Source organism: Mus pahari, chromosome 15 (assembly GCF_900095145.1).
Source record: "Mus pahari chromosome 15, PAHARI_EIJ_v1.1, whole genome shotgun sequence".
Lineage (NCBI taxonomy): Eukaryota > Metazoa > Chordata > Mammalia > Rodentia > Muridae > Mus > Mus pahari.
This window is the reverse complement of record NC_034604.1, coordinates 33,494,732-33,519,455: the sequence shown is the minus strand read 5'-3', so window position 1 is coordinate 33,519,455 and position 24,724 is coordinate 33,494,732. Positions and strand designations below refer to the sequence as shown.

At 41.0% G+C, this 24,724-nt stretch overlaps 1 protein-coding gene and 1 pseudogene across 1 annotated transcript in view; both read right to left on the bottom strand.

Annotated features, from left to right (window-relative positions):
• Window positions 1-2,192: 2,192 nt before the first annotated feature.
• The window catches only part of Ndfip1 (Nedd4 family interacting protein 1), a 49,476-nt gene continuing 26,944 nt past the window's right edge, over window positions 2,193-24,724 (bottom strand). Inside the window, exons 3-8 of the mRNA XM_029546933.1 lie at window positions 21,333-21,463; window positions 17,226-17,313; window positions 16,434-16,558; window positions 11,413-11,479; window positions 6,483-6,588; window positions 2,193-3,112 (exon numbers count right to left, since the gene is read on the bottom strand). Of these exons, the coding sequence (XP_029402793.1) occupies window positions 6,485-6,588; window positions 11,413-11,479; window positions 16,434-16,558; window positions 17,226-17,313; window positions 21,333-21,463 (515 nt within the window). The 3' untranslated portion in view covers window positions 2,193-3,112; window positions 6,483-6,484. The remainder of the gene's footprint in view (window positions 3,113-6,482; window positions 6,589-11,412; window positions 11,480-16,433; window positions 16,559-17,225; window positions 17,314-21,332; window positions 21,464-24,724) is intronic.
• Window positions 19,346-19,806, bottom strand: LOC110333075 (annotated as a pseudogene).

Below are 24,724 nucleotides of genomic sequence, written 5' to 3'. Positions count from 1 at the left end.
CAGATCAAACTACATCTTTTTGTTTGTTTGTTTGGTTTTTTGAGATAGGGTTTCTCTGTGTAGCCCTGGCTGTCCTGGAACTCACTCTGTAGACCAGGCTGGCCTGGAACTCAGAAATCCGCCTGCCTCTGTCTCCCAAGTGCTAGGATTAAAGGTGTGCGCCACCATGACCGGCTATCAAACTACATCTTGCCAGCTCTGTGTTTACGGTTTCTTTTTGGTTTTTGTTGTTTTCCTCCCCCCCCCCCGGCCCCCAGACAGGGAATCACTATGTAATTCTGGTGTTTACTATTTCTAATGAGGAAGTTTTGTCAATGCCTTTTATTGCCATACAAAGCAATCTAGAGTTTTCTAGAAAAAGACACTGACAATAAAGAATCCTTTAAACACAGCATGCCTACTTGAAATGGCAATGAGAGACAGAGCTCTGTGGTCCTGCATGAGGTCTGGTGTTGAACCACGCCTGTTTATTCCCAACCCTTCAGTGAAGTGTTTCCTTCCCATCTTTTCCCATATCTCTACCCTTTATCTTAGGTAAGTCTGTTCTGCAAGATGATTTAAATGGTCTCTCTGTTGATTTTTTATATTTGCTTCCATTTAGAACCCTAAGAGGTCATAAACATTTCTAAAGTCTATTGCTGATATAATTTAGTGGAGGAAGACCTCAGAGATGATAACCTGTAAGTAAGAATACACAGCTGGGCATGGCTGCGGGCACCTTTATGAAGCTAAGGCAGGAGGGCTGTGAATTCAAAGCCAGTCTGGGCTCTAGAGGAAACTCCCCATAAGCAAAACTATACTATAATAATCAATAACTTGGTTGCAACTATTGGCAAGGTGCAGTAATACACACCTGTCATTCCAGCACTCAGGAGTCAGAGGCTTTGAGGACTGATACAAGCTCAAGCCAGCTGGATCTACTCCGTAAGCTTCAGACCAGCCAAAGCTACACAGTCTCAAAACAGACAGACACATAAACAGACAGACAGGTAAGACAATTTTTAACAAAGGAAGTAAAATCACACAACTTACACACATACAAAACAACGTGACTCCAGGGGCTTGGGTGTTTCTGTGGGGTATACTGATACCCTGACAGACTTCCTATGTTGCTCACAGGTATTTACAGGCAGCAGACAAATGAGAACTTATAAATGTGTAACTATCACACATGCTAATGCTGGATCACTAGATAGTTTGACAACCTTGTGGCATTTTTTTTCTTTGTATTTCATCTAAGTAGGATATGGGAAAAATCAAACAGGTCTCTAAACAAGCACACGAAATAACAACGTGGAGGAATGAGGGAGGACCCTTCTGTCTCAGGCTGTGCTGAAAGGAGGGAAGGGGCCAAAGGTCCAAGCCGACTTTCCATTGTTGTGGCGACACAATGAAGCCTACTGGGCCTTCACAACAGCTCACTCAGGATTTCCATGCTCCTCCTATCTTGGTCCATGGTCGTTTGCAGAGACAATTTGTAGGAACGTACTGAGTGGGCTATGAAACCTGTGTTCCTGTTCATGAATTATGAAATGACTTGTGTGCAGAAGTGCAATCATAGTGTGTTGGACAGTTTTATGTCAGCTTGACCCAAGCTAGAGTTGGGGAAAAGGAACCTCAATTGAGAAGATACTCCCCTCCACACTGGCTTGTGGATAAGCCTGTAGTGCATTTTCTTGATTCAAAACAGATGTGGGAGGGCCCAGTCCACTGTAGGCAGGTGGTCCTGGGAACTATAAGATAGCAAGCCACAAGAAACCAACCACAAGCAGTACACTTCCACGGCCTCTGCTGCAGTGCCTGCCTTGAGCGTTCCTACCTGCACTTCCCTCAGTGATGGACTGTGTTGTGGAACTCTAAACAGACACAAACCCTCTACAAGCGGCTTTTGATTAGTGTGTGTGTATGTGTGTGTGTGTGTGTGTGTGTGTGTGTGTGTGTGTGTGTGTGTGTGTTGAGACAAGGTTTCTCTAGGTAGCTCTGGCTAGCCTTAACTCAAAAGATTCATCTGCTTCTGTCTTGTGAGTGCTGGGATTAAAGGTATGCACCACTATTCCTGGCTTGGTCATGGCGTATTATCACAGCAATAAACCCCTAAGACACATAAAGTTTTAATTTTTAGAATATATTCTGTAAGATTAGAAAATGTTTTCATAATCAGCAAATGTAAACCCCCAAATTAAACACTAATCTACAGTAAAAGGTGCTACACAAGAGACATTTATTAATGTTCTATTGTATTTACAGTTTAATATAGCAACCAAAGTGAACTAGCACTTGGGCAGCAAGCACATCATTCTACAGTTATAACAGTTGTAAAAGCAAGGAGTACAGAATGCTAGGGATCCTCTCAAAAGTTCCAAACTAATTCTTTGTTCCTGACCCTCTGAGAGTCTAGCCAGTTTTCAGAATAATATTTAATATTTAATCTGAATCTGTCTTTGCCCTTTCCATTTTATATGAACTACACAGAACTACAGAATGAAAAGGTAATTTCTGAATGTAGACTATGAAAATTAATGCTTATTTACCAATTGAGAACATTTTTGGTAACACTATAATGAACTTTGCACTATGGTTTTGCTTCCAGATGTTCACACACAATACAATTAAACATATTTCTAGATTAATTTGAACAGGAAATATGGATTATGTGCAGAGATGCAGTCATAACCAAAGTTTTGACTTTTGAGAAAACCCCTTTTCAAACAGCCAGCCTTATACATAGCTTACACTAATCTGTAATTTCAAATCTTCTTTGAGATGGAGGATGAATAAAGCAAGATTGCCCCCTACTGACTACAGGGACATGGCTCATGCTATTTAAAATGACTACAAACAATATATAAGGCATTATTAATAATATATCACAGACTTGATTGCAAGAGCTTTTTTCAAACATTAACCACTAATGATTCGATGATTACAGAATTCTGCATTAACTATTAACATTTTACACCTAGGAACAAATAGAGAGAAATGATCTTTTTCAACAGTACTTTATTTTTTAAAGCAGGTGACTGTTCCTCCATTCTGGTGGTGATTCACTTCCTGCAGGTGCTCTCGCTTCTCAAGGGACTTCATCAGTGCAGGAAGCTTTGCCAGAAAACATCTGCCAGAGAAGGACACTTGAACAGTCAAACTCTAGTTAGCCTGTTAGGTTGGCTAAGAGCAGGGTACAGTCACAGAAGACAAGAGGTTTGGAGACATCCATTCTGCATTTCAACTTAATTTGAAGATTACTATAGATATCAAAGTAGCCAATAACGTCATTTTTCAGTTCTTAACATCGAGCCCCTTCTCCAACTATAAATAACTGGCATTCTCTCTCTAAAGATTTATTTTATGTGTATGGGTGTTTTGTCTGCATGTATGTCTGTGCACTGCATGTACAGTACCTTCAAAGATCATAAGAGGATGTTGGATCCTCTGGAACTGGAGTTAAAGATGGTTTTGATGACCATATGGGTTCTGGGAAACGGAACCTGGAACCCGGATCCTCTGGAGGAGCAGCCAGTGCTCTTAACCCTTGACTAACTTTCCAGTCCCAGTATGCTCTCTCTTAAAAAAAACAAATTGGGGGCTGGAGAGATGGCTCAGCAGTTAAGAGCACTGACTACTCTTCCAGAGGTCCTGAGTTCAATTCCCAGAAACCACAACTATCTGTAATTGGATCTGATGCCCTCTTCTGGTGTGTCCGAAGACAGCTACAGTGTGCTCATATACATAAAATAAATAAATCTTTAAAAAACTTTGGGGAAAAAAAAGAACCAAGGTATCTGGGAAGCATGTTTTTCAGAATATATGCAATTCCTAACCACCTTTTAAAAATTATTATGACAGAAAAGCATTTAAAATGATGTCTGTGTCGACACATGTCCTTGCCCTGTGCTAAGAACTGAACTCAGAGCCTTGAATGCTAAGCAGATGTGTATCACTGGGCCAAATCCCCAGCCCCTCCGTACATACTAGTATAATTCTCATGGAATTAATGGGGGAAACATTAAGTAACTCTTTATTGTAGTGCCAAAAGAAGCTTAGAAGTCAGAGACAATGGAACCCTAGAACTGGAGTTCTGGAAGCCTGTAACCACTGTATCAAGTGCTGGAGACTAAAACCCCGGGTCTGCAAGAGCAACAAGTGCTCTTAACTGCAGAGCCATCTCTTCAGACCCCAAAGGTAAGTCTACTGGGATCACTCCACAGTTGTTTTTGTTGCCCATAAGCCAATGTGGAGGGGGAGTATCTTCTCAATTGAGACTCCTTTTCTCTAACTCTAGCTTGTGTCAAGCTGACATAAAACTATCCAACACATTATGACTGTACTTCTGCACACAGTTCATCTTGTTTGTCCCACATTTTGGATAGCCTAAAGAAGTCTCAGCTCTTTGAATTTTGTATTTTTAGAGTCAGTCAGTGTGTGTCTCTCCTGTCTCTCCTCTCCCTCTCTCCTCTCTCCTCTCCCTCTCCCTGGCTGTCCTGGAACTATGTAGACTGGTCTGGCTTCAAATTCAAAGGTCTGGCTGATTACCACCATGCCAGGTGACAGATGTCTCTATTCCAACACCCTCTGTAAACACTAAGTTCAGTTCAGAATGAAAGGTGCAATACTGCAATAGTCTCTATGGAGTTATTTCTGAAATTCCCTACCTATGGTCTTTCTGGCACAGGTAAGCCTATACAGCTTGCTTTTAACTAGGAATATCAACCACAAAAGAAGGTCAGGTTCTTTTAAGTAACACTATAATACTTCACACAATGAGGTTTTACTGCATCTTCTAACCAAAATATCTGTTGACTAAAGGAAGCAAATATTCTACATGTGGATCTGGTTTTAGTTTTTTCAATGAACAAAGGTCACTCGTGCCTACAGAATCTTACCATTTCCCTCTAAGGGATTCTGAGAGTTAATTGATAAGGAAGTAATTAGATTTGTAAACACTGCTTTCAAATCCTAGTCCCTTCACCTGGGCTCAAGACTCTCTGGGCACATCTGAGTGATTTCATACCAACTACCACACAAGACTGTGCAGAAAGCAAATAAATGCTCTGGTGCCCTTAGACAGGGCCACTCATTTACTCGTGTACAGGTTTCCAACAACCTTTAAAGCACACCACAAAAACCCTGCTCAAACCACTCCCTGACCAGTTCCCACAGCACTGTCCCGAAGACAGGTGATGCAAATCATGGTCTAGCAGATTCATGACTTTCAATGCAGACCATTCAAGAAATATTCCAAAATTTTTAGAAAAAAATCAAAGCTATAGAACATAATCCCAGTAAACCCCTAATACTGGAAAACAGCGTTATGCAGTCACTGTCTTGGCTACTATTTGTTGTGTACTAGAAGATGAACAAAGTATGAAATCCCCAGCACACTCAAACCTTCCCTGCTTCTTCCTTTCCCTCCCTTCCCTTTCCAAAGAGGAGTCAACCCTGGCACACTAAGCTATACCTCCAGGCCAGTCAAATAGCCTTCTCCATAAAGATGAAGACAACGGATGAGAGAGGGGTGATCTCCCGACACTGGGAAATTCACAGCTCCTATCAAATTCCTACAGGATAGCTCTGTTTGCAAGGCTGAAGTCTGAGCTGAGCTGCTGTCTGTTCTGTTCTGCACCACACCTCAGGAGACTGAAGCTGTCCCACACATGGCCAACTTCCACAAGGTAAGTTCTACTATCATTTAAGGTTTGTGACAACTGCTGCACACAGCTGTCACAAGGCCTTTTCTGGGCCTTCAACTGTACTGGCTTTTAAGGGTGCTCAAGGCTTTATTTTATCAAACACACAATCCCCAAAGCCCAAAGAACGAAGCCTGCAAAGGCATAGCCTGCCTTGTCAGGACTCTGCCATGTTCAAGCTCTCTCACCCTTCAGGTGGCTGCTGGTAAAAGACGGAGTTAGCCACTGAGGAAAACTGTGTGAATCAGTTCAGGGCTTCCCTTGGATCTGAGCTTCCTCTCTACCAGAGTGATAAAATCTGGGTGCAAACCTGGTAACAGGTAGCAAGAAAAGGCCCGAGAGCTAATTTTAAGGGATGGGTATTTTAGTAGGCTTGTCAGTAGTGCAAGCAAGGGGCCTGTTCCTGATGAACCTGCTGACTTCCCTCGGGGCATTCTGGGGCTCTGTGAGATTAGGGAAGAAGGAGGAGGCCTCATGGCCTCAATCATGCTATCAATACACTACCCCAGCCCCCATTACTACTGATACCCTTGCCTGTATGTTGCCAAAATACTTCTCTTCTTCCCCTTTGCCCTCATCAACAGTTTTTTTTTTTTGTTTGTTTGTTTGTTTTTTCAGACACGGCCTCTCCAATAAAAAAGGGGGAAAGCCAGGTCTTTTTTTGTTTTTTTTGCTTTTTGTTTTTCTAATGGCCTCCTTACAATTTATGTACCCCATCAGAGTCTCACTCTAAACTCTGCAACACATCTCATGATCATAACAGCAAAGGAACACAGCCCCCCACCCCTCCTCCAATACCTTTAATAAATAAAGAGAACTCTGGTCCTGGGGAGATTTGAGAAAGTTTCTGGCATCTTCCGCACTTTTGCGTAATTGATAAATCCTCTGAGAAACAGGAGAAAGCCTAATTGAAAAAAGAAAAGAATGATCTTCTAACTTCTACATTAAGTCCCTTCTCCAGAACGTCCCCCATTGTAATAGGAACGTGTCATTTTCCTGCTGAAGCCTACTAACATGGACAGTTTCCCCCCAACATCTCCAAAGGACTTTTCCACCAAATTATCCAATGGGATATTCTCAACAGGAAGGCAAAGACTCAGGTGCAAATGACTCCTGTGCACAGGATCTAAATGGTCTCAAAAGGAAATGGAATGGAAAATGGGACCACACATTTACATCTGGAGGCCTCACTCAGAAGCCTATAGAAATCTCCCTGCTGAGTCCCCAAACAACATCCACACAACTGACTCCAGAAGGAGGGATTACAAATGGGTTTTGTTGTTTTGTTTTCTGAAATACTGTCCCAGTATACAGACGGGTCTCCAACTTGCAATGTGGGAAAGACTGGTTGAACTCTTAATTTTCTTGTCTCCATCCCTGCACTTTTCCGGGATTACAGGCACACACCACCAGAATTCTGCTTTTCTCAAGCTTAATTCTAATCTTTTCTGTTATTTCATTTTCTGCCAACAGTACTTAACATTGTCCACTAGATGTCAGCATACACTTATGTAGAACTCCAGTTTTCTCCGCAATCCCTCCCCTCCCCACTTCCCGGTTTTCCCTAGTAGTCCAGGAAGTCCTAACTGTCCTGGAACTTGCTCTGTAGAGCAGACTGGTCTTGAACTCACAGAGATCTGTCTGTCTCTTTCTCCTAAGTGCTAGGATTAAAGTCGTGAGACATCACTACCAGGCCCCAATTTTCCACTGGTAAAGGTGGTCTGACAGTGGCAGACTCATCTACCCTTGGATGATGATGAAAACACACTCTTAACCCTCTTTCAGACAGTCTTAACACCATTTTAATAACATTCTTGAGATACAATCTACAGCTATCAAGTTCACTACATACAATGCTGGTTTAAATGTATTTACTGACTTGTAGGACAACCACAACCAATTTGGGGGTGGTGACAAGCATGCACCCAGTAGCTGTCAATCATTTGCTCCTCTTCCTCCTCTCTCCCAGCCCCAGGTAATCATTAATCTATTCAGCTTTCAAGAATTTTTACATAGAATCCGTGGTAAAAACCAAGAGTTATCTGTGTTGAATCTGATGACTATCATTCAGTTGGACACCAAAAGCACAGAAATATAGCATAGGCTAACCCTCACATGCTGGTTCTCCTGAAAGGGAAGCGCATTCACTAGAATGGAGGGACCAACAGCACCATGTGTGTGTGTGTGTGTGTGGGGGGGGGGGTTATGCATTTGCTAAATATTTCAACTGCTGAGAAAAGGGTAAAATGTTAAGGTATTTATGTAAAATATCTTGATTTTAAAATGTTGCCAACTAATTTAAAACAACTTTAAAAATAACAGGGATAAGTGGGGCAGTAGTGGCACACATCTTTAATCCCAGCATGCAGGAGGCAGAGGGAGGCCAACCTGGTCATAGAGTGAGTTCCAGGACAGCTAGGGCTACACAGAGAAACCCTGTTTCAGAAAAGCCAACAACAACAACAAGAACAAGACCAACTGGGTTAAACAAACTACTAGTGTCAGCTAGCTGTAACTCCTGAGCTACCAGCTTGGGTCTATGTTCGGCACAGATACCTATAGATACTGCCAAAGAGACTCAGAGAGGGTGCAAACATACACTTTAAATAGAGGTACAAACACACATAGGCACACAAAGCTGAGCCACTCCCCCACCCCCTTGCTTGGTGGACCACAACCATCTGCAATGGGATCGATGCCCTCTTCTGGTGTGTCTCAAGACAGCTATAGTGTACTCCTATAAAATCTTTAAAAAATAATAAAATAGCAATCTATCTTCCATGAAACACTGATACAGAAATCAAACTGTTAAATTTCTTTAATTTATACTGCAAACAAGCCATCTGAAAATGCCTCCCGTCTCTCCTTTGATCCATCTGGAATTCCATCTACCTTTAAAGTCAGCAGGTGATCAGCCTTACTCCTCAGTTCTTTCAAATGGTGCTAGGGATTAAAACCACCAGGACTGAGCATGCGAGGCCAATGTCCTAGGCCACTGAGCACACCACTCAACCCAGCCTTTCTCTCAGAGTCCATCTGAGAGAATAAACAAGCCAACATATTATTTCTCCTGAGCCACTCCTTTTTATTAAACTTGTGGAAATCAAGACGGGGGAACTTCCCCTTTCTCGTCCTGGATTCATTAGACTCCAGTGAGCAGGAGTAGCCAGTGCTGCAGTACAGGAAGGCAGAGGACGATACCATGGATGACTTGCATTTTCTAAGATGCAGGGTTAGCAGTGCACAGATCTGGTGACTTAGAAAGGCAGGCCTCAACCCTCAAGTCCTTGCTGGGCTTAGGTGTTAGGCTGAGCTAGCCAGACTCACTAGCAACAATCCCACCAACAGCTTTGCCAGAGGATCCAAGAAGGTGTACAGAGCAGGAGCTAGACAGGAGCATGCACACTCAGGAGGCAGAGGCAAGAGGATCAAGCAAGCTTAATAACTTCCTGATCAGCCAGTGATAGGGTACACAGCAAGACCTTGTCTCAAAAACAAAACAAGATGATAGTCCAATTATGAATCTGACAACCAGGCATGGTCTACATTGGGACAAGAAGAAGACGAAGACGAAGACAAAGACGAAGACGAAGACGAAGACGAAGACGAAGACGAAGACGAAGACGAAGACGAAGACGAAGAAGAAGAAGAAGAAGAAGAAGAAGAAGAAGAAGAAGAAGAAGAAGAAGAAGAAAAGAAAAAAGAATTAACAAAAGAAAAGAAAAAGAAAACAAAAACAAGGCCAGGTATAGTTGCACAAGCCTTTAATGCCAGCATTTGGAAGACAGAGGCAGACAGATCTTGAGTTTGAGAGTTGCTGATCTACAGAATGAGTTCCAGAATAGCCAGGGGTACACAGAGAAACCCTGTCTCAAAACAAATAAGCAAACAAACAAACAAACGAATGAAGGTCTAAACCAGGAAGGATTTTTGGCAATAACCAAGAGTCACATCATGAGTGGCAAGCTTTCAGAAGGACATCAGCAGGACAGAGCTGTGATGATGTCACAGACATCTAGTGTCAATCACATCTTTCTTTTTGAAACTTTGCTTTTAATGACATGAATGTCTGTGTTGGGGTACAAGCAGGTGCTCTCACAGTCACACATGGGTCCTCTGCAAAAACACTATGAACTTGTAACCACTAAACCATTTTTAAAAGCTGGGTGGCTCTGCTATTGCTTTGCAGATGCGACAACAGTGATAAAGATGGTCTCTGTAGGGGCTGGAGAGATGGCTCAGTGGCACTGACTACTCTTCCAGAGGTCCTGAGTTAAATTCCCAGCAAACACATGGTGGCTCACAACCATTTGTAATGGAATTCGATGCCCTCTTCTGGTGTGTTTGAAGAGTGACAGTGTACTCATATAGGTGAAGGATGGTCTCTGTAATTTTATCTTATCTTTATATTATATTTTTATAAATAATAAAGCCACATTAAAATAATTCACCCCAATACAAATTTCCTCACTTTAATGATTAGGAAGGAAAGAATTAAAAGTAAATAAGAAAAATAAAAATTGTAAGTAATCTGGAGATTGACTCCCCTCGTGTACATGCACACAAATGTGTGTATGCATTATATATCGGTGTATTTATGTATGTATAGGGGTTTGGTGGTTTTTTGTTTGTTTGTTTGTTTTTGTTTTTTGAGACAGGGTTTCTTTGTGTAGCCTTAGCTGTCCTGGAACTTGCTCTGAAGACCAGACTGGTCTCTAACTCACAGAGTTCTGCCTACTCCTGCCTATCAAGTGCTGGGATTAAAAGTGTATGCCATTGGGCTGGTGAGATGGCTCAGTGGGTAAGAGCACCCAACTGCTCTTCCAAAGGTACAGAGTTCAAATCCCAACAACCACATGGTGGCTCACAACCATCCTTAACAAGATCTGACTCCCTCTTCTGGAGTGTCTGAAAACAGCTACAGTGTACTTACATATAATAAATAAATCTAAAAAAAACCCAAAAGTGTGTGCCACTATCACCCAGTACTAGTTTCAAATCTTCCTTTCACTGCAAAGTATGTCTTCTTATCAATGGTGAACTACAGAATTCTGGGAACCCTATAATTTCAGAATTATTGGAATTAGAACTATATATACATTTTCTATGGTCTACTGACAGATCTAACAAAAGATGGCTCACATACATACATTTTAATACAACCAGTTAAAATAAACTCGGGGTTGAGTTTGCAAACCCTCTGTGGCAGTAACTCACAAGTAGAAAAAAAGCTACACTGTAGTGTCATCAGCATGCCCCACTGATGACAAATAAGGGCACTAGGAGAAGCATTCACAGTCTCTACTAACATGTATGCTACTCTACTGGTGGGAACTAGCTAGCCTTTAAGAAAGAAACATTTAAAAAAAAAAATCTGAAAACTGCATTTTTTAATTTTTATTTTATCATTATTATTATTATTTATTTTGGGGGGGGCTTCGAGTCAGGGTTTCTCTGTACAGCCTGGGCTGTCCTGGAACTCACTTTGTAGACTAGGTTGGCCTTGAACTCAGAAATCCGCCTGCCTCTGCCTCCCCAGTGCTGGGATTAAAGGCGTGCGCCACCATGCCTGGCTTTTTTTTTTTTTTTTTGAAAACTGCATTTTAAATTAATGGTTAATATTATACAGTGAGATGAGACTTTGCTAAAGTAATTTTAGCTGTCTAAGACATTTAAAACATTTTAAAGATAATTTTAAATTTCATTTTCTTATGTTAAAAGCACTTACCTAAAACCAAGAACACCCACCAGAGCCAGTACTGGCCATCAAAGTATCCAGGGAAATAGGTGGAAAACTGAAAGAAGAAGAAAAAAGGCAAAGACTTTATTTCAGCCTAACAGAAAAATTTCATATACTAATTTAGGGGCATATAAAACCCAACTGCCATCAAGACCATATACAGGTATTTTAAAAATTTATTTATATAATGTGCCATGTTTTACGTAAGTGTACACACACACACACACACACACACACACACACACACACACACTGGTACCTGAAGAGTTTGGAAGAAAATGTCGGATTTCCCTAGAATTAAAAGTTATAATTGGGGGCAGAGAGATGATGGCTCAGCAGTTAAGAGCACTGACTGCTCTTCCAGAGGTCTTGAATTCAATTCCCAGCAAACACATGGTGGCTCACAACCATCTGTAATAGGATCTGATGCCCTCTTCTGGTGTGTATGAAGTCAGTTACAGTGTACTGTACATAAAATAAATAAATCTTTTTTTAAAAAAAAGTTACAAATGGTTGTGAGCCACCATATAGGTGTTGATAATTAAATCCAGGTCCCCTTCAAGAGCAACAAGTTCTCTTAACTACTAAACCACCTCAACCATAATAATTTGTAAAATAAGATCTATTCTAATTTGAAATTGTTTCAACAAATGCAAATTGTCTTCTTTAAATGGAAATAAAAAAACCCAAAACCTTTAAAGTTCTCTGCTCTATTACATACTCTTTCTTAATTTCCAAGTACACAGAAGACTGTTTTCTGTTTGTGTTCAGACCAGGGGGTGAGGGATTGGGTTGTTGGTGTATAGCCCAGCCTTGCTCTTTCTGCATCAGCCCTCCAAGTACTGACATAACGCCTGTGCCACCACACTCAGCTCTTAGTTTGTTAGAAAAGTTTTTACAGCCGGGCCTGGTGGCGCAGGCCTTTAATCCCAGCACTCGGGAGGCAGAGGCAGGCGGATTTCTGAGTTCGAGGCCAGCCTGGTCTACCAAGTGAGTTCCAGGACAGCCAGAGCTATACAGAGAAACCCTGTCTCGAAAAACCAAAAAAAAAAAAAAAAAAAAAGAATTTTTACAATTCCTGGCATGGTAGTGCATGCCTGTAATCTGGCAATCCTCCACAAAGTGTTTCCCATCTGAATATGTTTCTATTTCTATTTCTATTGTGTGCAGTTGGTACTAGAAGCAATTATTTAGCTGACATCACTGTTTCCATGCCAGTGAGGCTCAATTTGTTTCAAACCCTGACTTCTGACCTTTTTATTAGGTAGTTCATGGTAATCATATACCTTTGCCAGGAACTTGCCCCCAACAAAAGCAATTAACTTAACCAGGTGTGGTGGTACATGCCTTTGTACCCAGCACTCAAGAAGCAGAGCAGGTAGATCTCTTGAGGTCTGCAAAGTGAGTTCCAGGAAAGCCAAGGCTATTATACAGAGAAACTCAGTCTCAAAAAACAAACTACAAAATGAAACAAAACAAAAACAGAAAGAAAAAAAAGAAAAAGAAAAAAATGAAAAAGCTGTTAACTTTATGATAGAACAGTACACATTCAGTAAAAACCATCTTTTGCATTTGAGTCTTTCCCCAGCCTGTAATAGGTAGGATGAAGCAGTCTCTCAGGATGCTGTGGTGGTAGCGAGTCACAGGTCTCAGTGAGCCTTGAAATCACAGTGCAAATCAGGCGTCATGAAGAACAGCTGAAGCTTGGCACTGTGAGAGGCCATGGAAGGCCATTGGTGAAGGTGCAGCCTCAGTTGCAGTTGATGGCCCAGGACTGAAGGGGCCATGCAAAGGATTTGAGGCTTGGCACCATGAAGAGAGCCTATGAGAGGCTATTGGTGAAGCCTAGTTGTGGCAGAAGACCCCACTGTATTGGAGATGCCAGTTCCATGGGATGATCATCAGGAACAGCAGCAGCAGTGGACATGTTAGAACACTACTCTGTGTCACTCAGCAGGGCTTATGTATTATATGCATGTACAGTTCATGTTCTTCTGTGAGATACTGTTGTGTTAGTGTGTTATCTATGCCACCAGCTTTTACATCTGAAAGGAACAAGAGCTACAGTAACAGGCTGAAATCTCAGCTTTCCCTCTTGATGCTCAAGTGCTGGTCTAATGAGCCTCTATAGCTGGACTTGTTTTGATGGGGAATAGAAACATCCTCAAATTTTTCTGTCTTCGTAAGCCATTCTGAGCTTGGTTTTTGGACACCTAATAATATAAGATCAGTCTTTCTATCTAATAATCTACATTAATTTTTTTTTTTGCCATTTAGTAAAAAATTTAGTGTTTAATAGATTTGCAATTCATTTTACTTTTCTTTGGTGTCCTGGTGTCTGAAGTCTGAGAATTAAAGCGGTATTCCCTTTTTGTCCATGGAAGATAGCCTCTGAGACACTCATGAATGGCTGAAATGGCAGATAAGTTCAAAGCCTATGTATGTGCACATACAATCTTTCTGTACATATGGACCTCTGATAAAGTTAAGTACATTAAGAGATTAATGATAGGGGGCTGGAGAGATGGCTCAGTGGTTAAGAGCATCAACTGCCCTTCTGAAGGTCCTGAGTTCAAATCCCAGCAACCACATGATGGCTCACAACCATCTGTAATGAGATCTGACGCCCTCTTCTGGTGCATCTGAAGACAGCTACAGTGTACTTAGATATAATAATAAATAAATGTTAAAAAAAAAAAAAAGATTAATGATAACTGCCATAGAAATGACTAACAATATACTGTGATAAGTTATACAAACTTGGTTCTTAAAAAAAAAATCTTGCTGGCATAGAGATCTGAGAAACAGTATGGGATTGGTTTTTTTCCTTTTATTATGGTGTGAAAAGCAGCATGTGGCTTCTCTTTGACGAATCCAAACTGCTGGTATCACTAATTTTGCAATTTGGAACCATCACCATTTAAAATAAGGATTTACGACGCACAAGCCCTGTGATACCGGGATGGCTCCTGAGCAAGGCAAGTTTTGAACAGGGTGGTTTGAGAAATTCCTACTGTTCTGTATGGCATGCCATTTAAAACTTACCAACTGGGGACAGGAATGGTGGTGCATGCCTTTGATCCTAACACTATTGAGATAGAGGCAGGTGGATTGCTGCGAATTCAAAGCCAGTCTGGTCTACACAGCAAGACCCAGGTCAGCCAGGACTAAATAGACATCTCAAAACAACGAAATAAGCAAAAAAACCTTACTGTCTTTCTAAAAAATTCAGACTTTAACCAGAGGTAACTAAAACTAAGACGCAGAGATACAGAAGGCTCCAAAGCATACTTTCTTTTCTCTCCTTTCTCTGTCTCTGTCTCTCTGTGTGAGAGAGAGAGACAGAGACAGACAGACAGAGACACTTGGCATGCGTATGGAAGTTAGAGAACCTCAGGTGTTGGTATTACCCTTGCACCTTGTTAAAAAACAGGTCCTCTCTGTGTTATATGCAGATACTAGCTGCCCTGCTTCCTCTCCAGAGATTCTTCTTTGCCTCTTATCTCCCCACAGGAGCACCAGTGTTACAATCATGTATCTGGCTTTTATAGAGGTTACAGGAGTCTAAAAATCAGGATATCACAACTTTGTGGCAAGGACTTTCCCCAGCTCCTAATATTTTGTTTCTTAAAAAGTAACAGTTAAGGGCTGGAGAGATGGCTCAGCAGTTAAGAGCCATCTCCTCTTCCAGCACTGTGGAGGTTACAGACTTGTACAGTTATCCTTACCTTTTTATGTGAGTGGAGGAGACTCGAACTGAGATCCTCACACTTGAAAGCAAGTGCTCATACCCACTGAACCACCTTCTTAGCCACAGTATGACAATTTATAATAATCTGGCTTTGTCAGCCAGGTTGACAATGACAACAAACTCATCTGAAGAAAAAGGATACTTGTTTTGTTTGTAGACAGGATTTTTCTGTATAGCCCTAGCTGGCCTGGAACTCACTATGTAACTCGGCTGGTCATGAATTCACAGATATACCCATCTCTGCTGGGATTATAGGTGTGGGTCACCCATGACAGCAAAGAATACTTTACTGAACCCACCGGTGGATCTGATTCAACATCTAGGCTTTCTATTTTTTCTATTCAACATCTAGGGTTTTTCTGTCTATCCCTGGCTACCCTGGAACTAATTCTGTAGACCAGGCTGGCCTTGAATTCACAGAGCTCCACCTGCCTCCCAAGTGCTGGGATTAAAGGCCTACATCATTACCCCCAGGAAACATCTGAAATTTTGAAAGGATACTTTGTATTAGATCCTGAACATGCACAGCAGCTCCATCAAGATCAGGCACTTCATTCATCAAGGAGTATCCTGAGAACACCAGGGAAGGCTAGAGCCCCCAGTTCTAGGAGACTGAGCATAAAGCATATCCTGGGCTCATTAAAGAAATTCTAGAAACTCAGGCCAAGCATCTTGTGGACCTTGGCTCTCTCTTTGAAACCATTTTATATAGCTGTGTGGCCTTGAACAAATTAAAGCTGGTTTTGTTTTGCTTTTTAAAGACCCTAGATGTTCTAGAATTTAAAGTATTTTATGCAATTTCACCTGGGTATTCCTATATCAAAGACACATATTTCTATAATTTTACTAAAAGAAATTCCCTATGGAGCAGTAGATATTTCTGTATAGCTTCAATCCAGAAGGAAAAATTAGGGAAAGATAGAGAAAGTTGTGGGATTAAAATTTTAAGAGAATTAATGTGAAGAATGCCTACTTTTGTGAGACAGCAAAGAAATACTCTTTGTGTCATAGAAACTCCAGACTATACACATTCATTAGCATATTTTAAGCATCAAAACAACCTGTCAGATAGATTACCTGCTTGAATCTGAACATGAAATATGGAGACAGGAACTGTGTGCAATTGATTTTAGCTCACTTTATCGTGGAACCAGAAAAAAAAATATATTGAGATAACAAAAGGTGAAAATGAAAACATGCAAAGTCATTCTAATTACTGCCTCTCTTCACAATCTATGTTCTCTGCTGTGCAACTTACCCTGACAATAAGGATCCACTTAATTAGAGACAGACCAAATCCTGAGATGGCCCCATACCTTCCCGCAGCTGAGGTGGTCAGGCAAAAAGACAAGAAAAACCCAATCCAGTTGAAGAGGAATGCCACTGTAAGAGTGGAGGGAGAAGATTCGTTAGCTCAGAACAGGAAGGAGTGTGCTCTGCAGCAGCCTCTGCTTGTGTGGCTCCCCTCTCCTTGACCACCTATCTCTGCCTCCCCACAAGCACCTTGTCTTCCATCTGTGTCTTAGGCTTTATCCTCCATGGGTGCTGCTGTCAGTGCCCAACAACCTGTTCCTGTCTTTCCTGCCATACGGGCTAGTAAGTAAACGAAACGCTTTGGAAATTAAACTGGAGCCCCAGAGGAATGTGATGCAAGCTTCTCATCCTCCTGCTCCGTTTCTGACAGTTCTTAGCATCACTTCTTTTGCACTGCATTTTCTGTGCTTTTAACAGAGTAAATAAAAAAGTGCTCACTGCTAAGTGAGGTACATAAAAACATAAATATAATACAACATTAAAAGTGGGAAACCAGATTGACTTTGATCTCTCAGAAAACTAGAAGCTTCAGGACAAAACCCATCAAAGTTGCTGCATTCCTCCTCTGCCACCTGGGTATGAGCAGGTGTGACAGCAGTGAACCCTGTGGGCCTGGAAGATTAGACTTGGCCTGTGTACAAATGCAACATCCGTAACTGCTTTAATCATACTCTCCATTGATGAATTCAGAGCACACAGGTTGTAGGAGTGTATATACTGGTGTGTATATACTTACTGAAAAAAGTTAACATAAAAATCCCATCGTTTCCTATCCTCAGCTGGTCAGTATCATCAAAATCATCCCGGCCCACAAAATCTTCATCCTAATCGAAGGAAAAAGAATAAGGCAAGGTCATAATGAATTACTTCTAGACAAAGGAATGACATCAGGAAAAATACAAGGAACGAGTACAATGATCTAGAGGTGAATTTATTCAGCTCAATTCAGAACCATAACTGTTATCACTCAGCAACTCAGAGCAGATATGAATAATTTTAGTATCTCCAAAGCCTTCTAAACTAATTATTTATTTCATAGTCCAAGCTACTATTCTTATTTTTAAAATTAAATTTATTTTTATTTTATTGGTGTTTATGACCGCATGTATGTCTGTGTGAGGGTGTTGGATCCCCTGAAACAGGAGTTACAGACAGTTGTGAGCTTACATTTGGTTGCTGGAAATTGAACTCAGGTCCTCTGGAAGAGCAGCAAGTGCTCTTAACCATCGAGTCATCTCTCCAGCCCTACTATTCTTATCACTAGTTATTATTTGTACTATAGACTGAACCTAGGTCCTCACAAACGCCAAGCCGGAACTCTACCATTAAGCTACATTTCTAGCCACATACCAAATTCTTTCAAGAAAATCCTTAGCTGGGCACATCTTGAACCCCAGAACTCAAGAGGCAGAGGCAGGTAGAACTCTGTGATTTCTAAACCAGCCTGTCTATTTAGCAAGTTCCAGTCCACCAGATGCTATCTCAAGCAAGAAAAAAATTACCTACACAGGCTCTATTGGAGGCTGTGGTGGTTTGAATAGGTCTGACCTCAAAGACTCATGTTTTTTAGTTTTGACCCATGGGGAGTGGCACTATTAGAAAATGTGGCCTTGTTGGAGGAAGTCTGTCACAGGGTGGGGGTGGGGGGAGCTTTGAGGTCTCCTCCTATGTTCAGGTTCTGCCCTGTGTGGAAGACAGACTCCTCCTGGATGACTGTGGATCAAGATGTAGAACTCTCAGTGACTTCTCCAGCACCATGTCACCCTGCATGCTGCCATGCTTCCTGTCATGATGATAATGGACTGAACCTCTGGATCTCTAAGCCAGCCCCAATTACATGTTTTTGCCTTTATAAGAGTTGCCTTGGGCTGGTGAGATGGCTCAGTGGGTAAGAGCACCCGACTGCTCTTCCGAAGGTCCGGAGTTCAAATCCCAGCAACCACATGGTGGCTCACAATCATCCGTAACAAGATCTGACTCCCTCTTCTGGAGTGTCTGAAGACAGCTACAGTGTACTTACATATAATAAATAAATAAATCTTAAAAAAAAAAAGAGTTGCCTTGGTCATGGTATCTCTTCACAGCAATAAACCCCAACTAAAACAGAGGCCTATACTGTCAGGAATCTAGAGCCCATTGAGGAGTAACACTGATAGCTCAAGTGCTTCCTGAGGCTGAACCAAGGGGCAAGGACAGAATGCTCGTCCATGCTGAGTACCTGGCTATTCAATGCTCAGCAACATATGCTTGCACTGGAATACAGAATTGACAACTCAGTCCTTACTGACAGATAGGATCTGTCTATTAGAATCTGAAAAGACAATTATTATTACAGTCTAGAAGGAGCATGGCCCTGGCCCATGCTCCACTTAGGAACACTAAGTGGAGACTATGTATTAAATGATTTGAAAGTAACTTGGATACCTCAAAGTAAAACTCACCACACTTTTACACAGCTCAGTAAGGATTTCTCAAATGGAAGCAAAATGTCTTTGGGACAAATAGCACTTGAAGATCCATAACAAATGCTACAGGTGCTTCCTCTGGAGACCAGGACCTATATAGGGACATCGGCAGTGGCCACTTTCTTTGTAATTTAACACACTTCCTCCACTACTCGAAAATTTTTATGATACACAATTTGCTTTATACTTTTAAAAATTAGCAAGTATCTAATACTCTAACTTATTAATAGTAACAGAATATGATTAAAAATTGAAATCAGTTCTGTTTTAGTATTTATTTTGCATAATTACTCAAAGATATACTGCAAGGATAACTTAGGTGGCTTCTGAGAGCACTGTCTGTATCTGTAATTTTCCTTCATATCCTCTGTATACCCTTCTATCACTCCTTCTATCACTGCTGCTACCTTCAGTGTACCCCTAGTTCTTTTGATATTCTTTTTTTTTTTTCACAAATCTACTTTTATTTATTTACTCTCCATTAGTTTAAATCCGGGATGGGTACAGCATCACACGGATTCTGTGACCAATGGCCGTCGCAGGAAGGTTGCTTCGGAATTTGGCACGAACCATACCACTGTTTCCATGGGCCCGAGTGACATTTCCCCAGATCACTCTGGTTTTGTTTGGTTTGCCTCCAGGAGTCACTGTATTGTGTTTTGCTTTATACAGATAAGCACATCTCTTGCCTAAATAGAACTCCTTCTCATCTCGAGCATACAAGCCTTCAATTTTAAGAAGAGCCGTGTGCTCTTCCAGAGACCTCGCTTGTAGCCGGCAAAAATGGCCTTGCACCACAGCCTTCCAGACATACTTGCTGTTAGAAGTCCTGTTCCCAGCAGGCCTCCACAGGTGCCAAGATGGCGGAAAGAGGAAGGCCTCTTTTGTTATTCTTCTTCAAAATTTGAAGATTCTCCCTAAGCTACACACCAGTTGCAAATGTCTTGACTTATTGTTCCAAGGATACAAGAACTGACAGTTCTGGTCACATCTCCAGACTCCCTTCACAAACTCCTTGCTCACATAATAATTTCATACTGATCTATTCACCAGAGATTCCAATAGGTCTTCAGAGTGCAGTGACAAACTTACATGAAAAAGATGAAGGAAACCTACCTCTCAGTGGAACATTGGACATAAGTTAAGCATTATTGAAAGTGTTAGACCAGCCGGGCGTGGTGGCACACGCCTTTAATCCCAGGACTTAGGAGGCAGAGGCAGGCGGATTTCTGAGTTCAAGAGCAGCCTGGTCTACAAAGTGAGTTCCAGGACAGCCAGGGCTATACAGAGAAACCCTGTCTCGGAAAAAAAAAAAAAAAGTGCTAGACCAAAGAGAGAACACTTCTTTTGGTGATCTAGCAGAGCCATTGCTGTGGCTGGCACAAAAAGTAAGATGCGTTGACAGACATAAACAGAAATCTTCCTTTGCATGAAAGACCTGTTTGTAATTGGTGCAAACACCTTCACTGGCTATATAAGTAGGCTGTTTGGATCTACTTGGTAAGTTGGCTAGGAGACAAACTTTCCTGGCTGCTTCCTCAGTCTGCAATGTCAGACCCAATAAAAGGATTCTCACTTGGTCTTTACTTGTCTACTTTTAAATAGAGCTAAGGGTCCCAGGCTGCACAAGAGCAGCATGCTAGAAGGTACTGCCTGCTGCTGCCACTTGCTAAGTACCTGCTTATTTTTAATTCCTTCCTTCCAGCATCTCATGTACTTCAGGCTGGCTATGAACTCAGTATGCAGTTGAGTATGACCTAACATTTATAATCCTCTTGATTACAGGTATGTGCCACCATATTTGATGTATGTTGTGCTGGGGATCAAACCTGTGGTTCTATACATGCTAGGCAAGCACTCTACCAACTGAACTATACCTCAAGTCCTATCTGCATCAATTAAATCTGCTAGCTTCCATCTCCAACAAGCTGGGAGGAATCTGAACTTACAAATGGCATAATCTGGAATGTTTGAGGTACAATGTTTACGAGGATGATGCTAGGTCTCATGAGTTTAATTCAATGATGTCATTTGTATTTCCTCTCTTCATAAGCATCCCTAACAGCTAATACAAAGTGTATACAAATCAAGGCATAACCAGTGTATTTCCTTAGTCCTTTCCGCCTACCCCTGGAGGCCTGAAAGAGAAGTGGTAGTAGAAATAGCCTTAGAAATACAGGAAAATGAACAGGTCAGTGATTTTCTGCCTAGTGCATCATATTCAGGAAAAAAAAAAATGCTTACTATTCCAAAAGAAAATATATATGCTTAAAATCAGCAGTAATCAAGACAATTCTAATAACTTAATAGTGGGATAATGAAAATAACTGAATTCTAACTAAGCAGCCCAAAACAACACAGATAAAGAAAGTGCTTACTCTTCCAGGGACCAAAGGGATCGTAGCTTCAGTCTTGGTTCTCTCGGCCTCATCATAACTGGGCAGGGTTGTAGCCACATTATACGATGGGGGCTTTGGAAATCCAGATTCATCTTTGTAGTCAAAATATGCTGCAAAAAAGGGAATAACAAAATCTATCTGAAGCAAAATATATTTATAAATGAATGTAATACTCAGGATAATTTTAAAGTATATAGTTAAAAGCCAAATTCACCACACCTTTAATCCTAGCACTCAGGAGGCAAAGGCAGATGGATCTCTGAGTTCAAGAGCAGCTTAGTCTACAATCCTAGAGCAAGTTCTAATCCAGCCAAGACTCCGCTTATAAATAAACAAACAGCCGGGCGTGGTGGTGCACGCCTTTAATCCCAGCACTTGGGAGGCAGAGGCAGGCGAATTTCTGAGTTCGAGGCCAGCCTGGTCTACAAAGTGAGTTCCAGGACAGCCAGGGCTATACAGAGAAACCCTGTCTCAGAAAAACAATAAATAAATAAATACATACATAAATACATAAATAGATAGATAGATAAAAACAAAAATAAACAAACAAACAAGTAAATATAAAATAAAACCTCACTTTACACCTTTATTCTCAATTGTTTTGGATCACTATTAATTTAACATCAGTCATTTACCTCTGTGGAACTGGGAATCAAACTCAGGGCCTTGTGCACTGTATGCAAGAACCATACCACTGAACTGTATCTCCAACCCTCTTTTCACTTTTTACTTTGCCCACGCTATTCTTGAACTTAGAATCTTTCTGTCCCAGACTCCTAAGTGACCACTAAACCTGATAATTTAAAATAGTTAAGGGAAAAACACTTAGGCAAACATGTTACGTGAGCCAGCATAATAGCACATGCCTGTGATCCCAGACATTTGGGATATGAATGATAAAGGGTCACAAGCTCTAGTCCAGCTTAGGCAACATAGCAAGATCTCCTATTAAAGGGTTAAAAAGTTCACATGTGCACTAAGATCTATACTGTGGTTTACTCTTATTAACAAATTAACAAGCCGGGCAGTGGTGGCGCACACCTTTTTTTTTTTTTTTTTTTAAAAACCAAATTAACAAACTTAATATCCATGTGCTCTTGTTCCCACACTGTTTTTACTGCACATTGTTCTCTGATGTGCTGAAGTAACTAATTTGGTTATAAAATAATTCTCTCTATGAAATCTTCATTTCCTCTTCTGAACAGTGTATTTCTAGCTCACCAACTACTCTTACAAAGATTCAGCATAACAGAAAAGATGTATTTATAAGATTAACTTCTAAGGGGCTGGCGAGATGGCTCAGAGAGTAAGAGCACTGACTGCTCTTCCAAAGGTCCTGAGTTCAATCCCAGCAACCACATGGTGACTCACAACCACCTGTAACAAGATCTGATGCCCCCTTCTGGTGTGTCTGAAGTCAGCTACAGTGTACTTATGTATAATAAATAAATCTTTTTTAAAAAAGATTAACTTCTAAATAATTTTTTTAAGTTTTGAAAAAAGAAAATCCTGTAGTTCACCTCCCATTTTTCTTTCTTTCTTTTTTTTCTCTAGTTATAAATTAACTTCTTTGTTAAAACTTTTTCTTTGAACAAGACCTTGCTGTGTAACCCAGGCTGGTCTCAAACTACCATTGTTCTGCTTGGACTTCCAAAGTACTGATATTAGAGGTATGAGCTACTATAGCCAGTAAGTTTAACATTTTTACTGTAATGCATCATTGAAACTATAGCTCATCAATGCCCCTCATTCACAGAAAACAGAAAGGAAACAATAATCTTCCTCTTCCTTTTCCTCATATTTCTCCTTGTCTTTAACAGGATCTAGCCATTTATATAAAAAGTCTGTACTTAAACTGTCTCCAGTCTCAGCCTTCCAAGGGCTATTACAGGCATGAGCTATCATGCCCAGTATTCAGGTGCTGGGTGTGGTAATCCTAACACTTACCATCTAGGTAGAGGCAGGAAAACTAGGAGTTCAAGATCATTCTCCCCATACCTAGTTAATGAAGATAACCTGGTCTATGAGAGACCCTTTCTCAAAACAAAACAAAAATTCAATATCCATTAAAAAAAAAAATTCCTTAATTTGGTCACAAATGTCTAGAAGATACCCACTAGTATGACCCAGGCTCTAACAGCCCGGTGACAGTGCACCTGCCTCATATATACAGGACCCTAATTTCAGTCTCCAGTACTGCAAGCAAACACCCAAAGAAAACATAGTCACTGGTAAATTATTTTTGACTGCTTTCTCCCTCATGATTAGAGAACAAAGGGCTGGAAAGAGAGCTCAGAAGTTACAAGTGCTTCCTGCCACTCCAGAGGCCTCTTGCTTAGTTCCCAGAACCCCCACTGTGAAGCTCACCTCTTGTAACTCCAGCCCCAGGGGATCCCATGGCCTTTTCTGGCCTCTGCTAGTACTCACACAAACATGGTATATATACACATACATGTTTAGATAAATTTGAAAAAAAAAAGTAAAAGTAAGGATATACAGTTATTGTAAGCTGTACCTGAATATACCAACAACAAACAAAATCTCAATAAATGGGGGAGGGGATGTTTGGCCATGTTCCCAAGTTGGAAGGCATTACACAGATGCCAACTTTTGTGTGTATGTGTGTCTGTGATATATGCATGTATGTTTGTGGTGAACACTTTTGTGTCTAAGCATACACACATATGGGGAGGCTAGAAGTAAACACTGGATATCTTACTCTATTACTTTCTCCCAGTTCCATTTTATGTGTGGGCTTCTGAGGAAGAGGGTATTGGTGTACCATATGTGCTTATGTACAAGTTCATGTGTGTGCACATACATGGAGGCCTGAGGTTAACAAGGGACACCTTCATCTATCACTCTATAGTTTTTGAAACAAGGTTTCTGGGCTGGTGAGATGGCTCAGCAGGTAAGAGCACCCAATTGCTCTTCCTAAGGTCCTGAGTTCAAATTCCAGAAACCACATGGTGGCTCACCTGTAATAAGATCTGACGCCCCCTTCTGGAGTGTCTGAAGACAGCTACAGTGTACTTACATATATAAATAAATAAATCTTTTAAAAAAAAAAAAAAAGAAAGAAAAGAAAGAAAAGAAAAGAAAAGAAAAGAAAAGAAAAGAAAAGAAAAGAAAAGAAAAGAAACAAGTTTTCTCAGTGAATTTGGAACTCAGCAATTGGCTGGACTGGATGGCCAGAGAGTTCCTGAAATCCATCTATCTCCAGCCACTAGCATTGCAGTTACAGATATATATGAAAACCTGTCTCAAACTCAAACTCACTCTTTCTGTGTCTGTCTCTCTTTCTGTCTCTCTTTCTGTCTCTGTCTCTGTCTCTGTCTCTGTCTCTGTCTCTCTCTCTCTCTCTCTCTCTC